Raw genomic sequence first — 6,843 nt, 5'->3', positions numbered from 1 at the left:
TGTTGTGGCTTATTCATTATGCATGCACCATTTGTCTTGCTTATAAATGTCTGCCAATGAAACATACAAAGAATATTAATGGATTAACTTTAGGCGTGAAAACAATCAAATGGTGTGCCGTGACTGCTGTATAAGCCATTGCCACCTTTTACATCAACAGTTAATGAAAAAAAAAAGAAACATTCAATTGATGCAATGAAAGCTTACATATACATCCATAATTCATAATTTATTTACTTTATTTGGAAAGTTGACCAAAAATGGACTGAGGTGTTGCATGTGGAAAATAATGAGATGTACCTAAATAAATGCTATGAGGAAAACATGATGGCGTAATGAGGAAAATGGCTGAGTAAAATAAGAAATATATATATAAGTGAATATTGTGAGGAAAAAAAAGTGATCAGGGCAAAGTTACAGTAGTGTATGGTGTGCGTTCATATGCTTATGGAAGATTTAAAAATAAATACGTGATACATTTTACATCATAAAAATAATATTTTTCTTTTCCACTGGTTGTGATGCTCAACGTCCAGATAGCATGTTTGATAAATATCAGGCTATCTCTGCATTCATTCTCACTCGTATTCTGTTATTTTGAACAGCTCTTGTTAGTCCCGTGAATGAACTGTCCACAGTACACATCCTTCTTCCTTTTCAGTGGTCCCTGTAAAATAACCCTTCAACTCTGCAAAATACAGCATTATTTTTTTTTACACACTGATGTACTGAATACATTTTACATTCTCACATTAAGAGCAGCACAAGAAAAAAGTTCTCAGGAGATTCAGTTATGCACGGCTACTACTTCTTCTCTTCCTCCTTTGTCTCTCCCTCTTTTTTCTCTTCTGGCTTTTCTCCCTCCTTTTTCTCTTCCTCCTTTGTCTCTGTCTTCTGATCCTCTGCCGCCGTTCCGCGAGTCGCTGCCTCCCGGGCCGCCATCTCGGAGAAGACCACGCCTCCGGCGTCGGTGATCTTCCTCTCCAGCTTGGTGACGCGCTGCTTCAGCTTCATCTGCAGGGCGTCGTGCTCGGCCAGCAGCCGCGCGAACTTCGTCTGGAGGAGGTCCAGGGTGCCCGTCATCTTCGTCACCTTCTCCTCCATCTCCTTGGGGTCGGGTCCCTGGGCGGCGATTTCCAGGTCCAGCAGCCCGTCCTTCATCAGGATCTGCCTGCCCTTCTCCTCCAGCATGGCCTTGGCCTCGGGGTACTCCGTCAGCGCCTCCATCAGGTCGTCCTTGGACAGGCAGAAGAGGTCGGAGTAGCCGAGGCTGCGGATGTTGGCGGTTCGGCGGTTTCCCGCCTTGCTGCCCTTGATGTTCAGGATGCTGATCTCGCCGAAGTAGCTCCCGTCGCTGAGCACCACGAACTGCTTGATGCCGTCGTCCGCCACCACCGCCAGCTTCCCCTCCTTGATGATGTACATCTCTCTGCCGATGTCGCCTTTCTTGCAGATGTAGTCCCCCGGACTGAAGACCTGAGGGCGCAGCTTCAACACCAGCTCCACCAGCAGGCCCGCCTCGCAGTCGGCGAAGATGCGCACCTTCTTCAGCGTGTCCAGGTGGACGTTGATGGCCACTTCGGCCCGTAGCTTGTCAGGGAGGAATTTGAGCACCTCCCTCTCGTCCAGAGCCTTCTTGTTGGTCCACAGGTAGTCGAACCACTTGACGACCCTCTTCTCGAGGTCCTTGCTGACCTTCCGGAAGCTCATGTACTGCTTGATGGCGTCAATTCTGGCCTGGAAGTCGGCCCGGGCGGCGTTCATGTTGGAGATCATGGAGCCGACGTTACCGACGATGGTAGCGAAAATCAGCACGCCCATCAAGAAATCGATGACCACAAACAAGTACTCCGAGTTCTCAGCGGGCGGAGGGGTTTCACCGATGGTGGTCAGGGTCAGGGTCGACCAGTACATGCTGTATGCGTACTTCCTGATCAGGCGCCCAAACTCGGGGTCCGAAACATTGGGATAGACGAACGGGTCTGCTCCGAACCCAATGGCCTTCGAGAAGGAGAAGTAGAAACAGGCGTTCCAGTGGATGATGATCACGATGTACATGACGAGGTTGGAGATCCGGAAGACGTTAGGGAAGTTGGTCCTCGTTTCTGTCCTCTGGAAGAACTCGAACATGCGATTCACTCGAAGCAACTTGTTGAGACGGATTTCCGGGTATTCGAGTCCGTAGTATAAGTAGAAAACGTCAGTTGGTACCATAGAACCCAGATCTAATTTGAATTGCAGGCTGTCCATGTATCGGTCTCTGAGCTTTTTCTCATCTTTGACCAACAGGCCTTGCTCCAGATATCCTAGATGGAGGACAGGAAAAACAGCAATACTGAAGGTAATTCAGACTATAAATCATTTATTATTATTAATAATAATAATAATAATAATAATAATAATAATAATAATAATAAAATATTTGCCAGTTTCCAGTAAATTTGTCTAGGAGACTTGTCTGAACATTGGAACTATATTTATCCCAAAAAAGACTGCTATGCTGGCAGCAGAGGCTACCCAATGTTATCATATCAGAGGGTAGTGTGTTATTCTGTGTGCCATCTTTAACTCCTGCCAAATAACTCACCTGTTCTGGTCCTGAATGCCATGTCAGCCAGATACAATAAGTCTGATGCAAAGTCCATGATGAACCAAAAGGTCAAGTAGTCATTCTGCAACTCTTCAAAACATGCTCTGCATGGATACAGTAATACAGTGTTAGTGTTCATACACACACACACACACACACACAAATGCGATATCACATCATTGATATGTTCCTGCATTTCTGCACTTGAGAATGCCAATCTCAATTGAATGACTAGAAGCTACTCTGTGTCAAGTGCTGCAACAGGTATTATACACAGAAGAGCTCAAACACTGTGCAAAATATACACAGTAAGGAAAACGCGGAAGGTTCCATTTTGCTGTCATACTTAATTGCTGATCATTTTAAGTGATCGATAGGATTCCCAATAAAGAGCTTGAGCAGGCTCATGAATCATATGAAGGCCTCAATAGGCCACATACGATTGTTCTTTTTCACGTTACCTGGCGATGATCAAGGTCCAGTTGTACATCACAGGTATGGTGATGACCAAGAGCCAGTTGTAGTACATGTTGCCCGCTGGGTCGATCACAAAGATTTCCTTGGGCCTGCCACGTACACATGCACAAATACATTCATTAGCAAAACACACTCATTTATTAATGCATTTTCATAGTTAAATAAGATCCACACAGTACAATTATTAGTGTTTATTTAACTCCATCATAGTTTATATGAGCCCAGATAAAAATGTACTCAGTGAGAATTGATTTAGTACTGAACATGTTACTGTGATAATATTTCATTGAATCTCTCAAATTTTGTTTGTTTTTGTCTGTTGGAATTAATTTGCAGTTTAAATCTTCTTTAAAATTGTTGCTGTAAAAGTTAAGGATTGATGATCGCACAAGATTTATCCACATACTCTTCCTTTTTTTCTTTTTCTTTCTCTTTTTCTTTTTCTTTTTCTTTTTCCTTTTCCTTCTCTTTCTGCTTTTCCTTTTCTTTCTCTTCCTTCTTCTTTTTCTTTTCTTTCTTGTCTTTCTTTTCTTTTTTTCTGCAGGAAAAAAATGGGAATTCATGTGATTTATTTTTTTAACTGGTATTCTGAACTGAATGTGGCTTGCTATGGAAAAGATTTTGACTACAGTTATACATGATGTCTTACTCTTTTTTTTCTTTCTTCTCCTTTTTATTTTTCTTCTCATCTCTGTAAAAGAGTAGGGTGAATATGCAGTTTTAAACTTGCCATCTCTCTCAGTTGTTGTTATTTATTTGTATGTAATACATGATTTCAGTAGTTATTCGAATACAACCAGTGTTTCTAACAGAAAATTTGGATGTTTAGCCTTAAGTGTCAGTATCCACAGAAGTAACAGGCATGACTAGGCGATGTAAGAAGCAACTAGCGCCTGATTGATCAGCAGGAAACTCATTCACAGGAAGTTATCTCGTAAAGAACACTTCATGTCACCCGTCTAAAGGACCATTTTATAGCTTTCATACTTACTCCTCCTTGTTGTTGCTGTTGTTTACGTTGAATAGAATGGCAGGGCAGGGGCTCCGAACATCTCTGTGGTGGGGGGGAGGGGGGGGGGAGAAGAAATAAAATTGATGAATATATTTGTTGAGACCTCTTAGCGTTTGCTCAGGAAGTTAAGGTGCAAGCACATTGAGTCACAAACACGCAGAAGCCCAGTGCTCACGTTTTGTCTGCGCCATCTTGCTCGGGTCCAACACCCGTTGCCAGCAGGACAATCCGAGGGGGGATCAGGTGTGTGTGCTGTGTGTTAATCCTGGACATCTTCTGTCTCGGTTCCTACCAAACACAAACCGAGCCGAACCGTACCATGGGAGGTAAGGGCCTGCATCAGAGGCACAACACGTCACTGTACATTTCAGTATTAAATGGTGCCAATAATTTCATAACCCTTGTTTCAGAAACCGAATATATTTTTTAAAAAGTTAAAAAGAAGGGTATAGGCAGTGGACATTGCCACAGAATAATACTCAACGCTTGCCCACTGATGTCGTTATATGAACCAGTCTGTCCTTCTCCCTGACGACATGAGGACTGGGGACAGGTTATAATTAGGTGCAGTTGTCCCGGATTTGATTCTATCTACTTATTTAATTTGATCACACATGGATTAATCGCAATTTTCAGCCTTTGTTTTGAGGCAAAATCACTTGTGGGAAAAGTTGTGGGTACAAGTACAAAGTACAATATAATTGCAGTATATAATAATAATGATGATGATGATGATGATTATTATTATTATTATATTGGTTTTAGAAATGTTTAAATAATAATAAAATAAACAATAACCCAGCTAAGCTAAGCTGCATTTATAAATATCAATAATTTACTTTTAGTTATGACAGAAAAAACAACCCCTGTAAAATAGGCCTGCTTTAACATACAAATACTTCTAATACATCAAGAAAATGTGAACAGATGTGAAATAACTTCATACTTATTAAATGTAAGATTAAATAAGCGAAAATCTCACTCACCTAGAGCTAGCAGTCACCGTAATCCAGGTCTGTGTGGCTTTTATTGTCTCCTATTTGTCAAGATCCATTCCCGAATGCAAAGATACTCTGACGGACGATCATTTTCCCTGACAGGCGCACACAGAATTTCTCAGTCTCCCCAAAAGTGTCACATTTGCTGATAATTTCCCATATTTGTTCCCCAGCTTCAGAGTAGCGCTGTTGGTCTGTTAGAGGACTTAATTGGCCCTGAGTGTGATTTGAGGATTTGCAGATGGATCAAAATGGCCGTCGCAAAGTCCCCGTTTGCCCCACCTGGCCGAGAGCTCATAAATATGGATGAGGTGCTTTATGGGGCTGTGGTATGACAGAGCCACTGTGCTGGTGTGTATACATTTTAAACCATAATTCATATATCACAGCTATGTCACAACTGGGAGGACACTGGAATCAGCTGTAACACCTCTGCTTTTCAAACCTGCAGCTAATGAGATTTATTTATTTCTTTAAGGGTTAGAGTGAATGGACTTCTGGCTTGCAGACAGAGGAAAGTAATCAGTATTTTGTTTATTTTTTCATGACCACTGTAATGTCCTCTGCCTGCACTGTTTGTTTGTCATCGTTGTATTGGTACCTTGGAAGATGTTTTAGCCCTGTTAAATACTGATAGTGTCACCTGATGTTTGGCCACGCCCCCAAATCCAAATGTGTTTGTACTAAGTGCTGACATTGGGCACTATGTACTCATGCAAGTTTATCCATCAGACAACCACGTTTGATTTCTAACGCCTTACTGCTCGTGTATAGTCTGGACACTCGTAGATCAGTGAACCTGAAACCAAAACAGGCCATCATTTCTCCCATGTGAAGACAGATATGGGCACTGCTTTGATGGGGTTTTTGGGCCTGTGTGGATACAAGCATAGCAGGGAATATGTTCTGCAGTATAGAAGGCTGTCGGGCACGAAAGTCACATACGTGAGTGTATACATGAGTGTGCTAGGCTACTGGGTGAAATAGAGAATCACCAGTTTTTGGAGGTTTTTGAATTTTCGAGGCCTCCCTCACATCTACCCTCACTGCAGTTTCTCACCTGGGAGCCGGTTCACCTGGAACCCGGTTCACCTTGAGCCGTGAGCAGTGGAACAGCTAGGATTACTCCGTCGAGCCCAGCTTTCTCTTATTCTGCCCTGTCAGCATTACACCCTATCCCTTAATCCTATTAAAGAGAGCCTTCTGGGTTAACCTCAATCAGAACAGTGCTGGCCCTCTTCTCCACTCTATAACTGAGCTAGAACCAGGACGTTGCTGGTTTAAAAGCCTTATAAAGAAGTACAGGTACAGCACAGGTAAAGTAAGGGTTACTAACCTTAATCTCTTAAGGTTGATATCCAGACATAAAATGATCAGTATGCACTGTAATACATGGTGAATACATGTCACCTTGGCAGCTTACATCAACTGCTCTTGACACTGAAGAGAACAAGATAATCCGCAGTGTGTGTAGTTTGTCTAAGCATTTCAGACACAAGGCAGAGTTTGCATAGTGTTGATTTTACCAGACAGCCAATCCCTGCTTGTCTGTTCTGACATCACGCTGTGAGAAACATCAATGCGGTGCTTCGCACAGTCACTTAAGGAATGAGCAGAGGCACAGCATGCAATCTCCCTAACTGCAGTGCAGCTGTGATGATCACAGTTTGAATGGCTGCGTGTGGCAGGGCTTTTAGTGCATTCTCTCTAATGCTGCTTCTACACACAGCTGATGTCTTTAATGAATACCAAAGGGAGGGAGGAGG

General features: G+C 42.8%; 1 protein-coding gene across 4 annotated transcripts; it reads right to left on the bottom strand.

The window, feature by feature from the left end:
• Nucleotides 1–210: 210 nt before the first annotated feature.
• On the bottom strand, nucleotides 211–5,316 carry cnga1b (cyclic nucleotide gated channel subunit alpha 1b). Of its 4 annotated transcripts, none has more exons than XM_064345193.1 (8): nucleotides 5,066–5,316; nucleotides 4,255–4,413; nucleotides 4,059–4,121; nucleotides 3,717–3,758; nucleotides 3,474–3,605; nucleotides 3,052–3,156; nucleotides 2,588–2,694; nucleotides 211–2,306 (listed from the first exon to the last, which is right to left on the bottom strand). In XM_064345193.1, the coding sequence occupies exons 2-8, from the start codon at nucleotides 4,350–4,352 to the stop codon at nucleotides 805–807; spliced, it is 2,049 nt and encodes a 682-aa protein (XP_064201263.1). In that variant the 5' UTR covers nucleotides 4,353–4,413; nucleotides 5,066–5,316; the 3' UTR covers nucleotides 211–804. The 4 variants fall into 4 exon arrangements, with proteins under 4 accessions (XP_064201263.1, XP_064201266.1, XP_064201262.1 ...); XM_064345196.1 differs by having other exon boundaries at nucleotides 4,255–4,367; XM_064345192.1 differs by having other exon boundaries at nucleotides 5,083–5,316.
• Between the last annotated feature and the right edge of the window lie 1,527 nt (nucleotides 5,317–6,843).

This window comes from Anguilla rostrata, chromosome 7, assembly GCF_018555375.3.
Source record: "Anguilla rostrata isolate EN2019 chromosome 7, ASM1855537v3, whole genome shotgun sequence".
In the NCBI taxonomy this organism is placed as follows: Eukaryota; Metazoa; Chordata; class Actinopteri; order Anguilliformes; family Anguillidae; genus Anguilla; species Anguilla rostrata.
The sequence above is the reverse complement of the archived record's forward strand: the minus strand, read 5'-3'. Positions and strand labels throughout refer to the sequence as shown.

What these genes read in the sequence shown, in the direction of transcription:
- cnga1b (XM_064345193.1), bottom strand. Translation starts at nt 4,352, where the DNA reads ATGTCCAGGATTAACACACAGCACACACACCTGATCCCCCCTCGGATT. An exon ending in GAAAAAGAAAAAAAGGAAGA is followed by an intron (nt 3,157 to 3,473) that starts GTATGTGGATAA and finishes TGTACGTGGCAG; the next exon opens with GCCCAAGGAAATCTTTGTGA. An exon ending in TGGACCTTGATCATCGCCAG is followed by an intron (nt 2,695 to 3,051) that starts GTAACGTGAAAA and finishes GTATCCATGCAG; the next exon opens with AGCATGTTTTGAAGAGTTGC.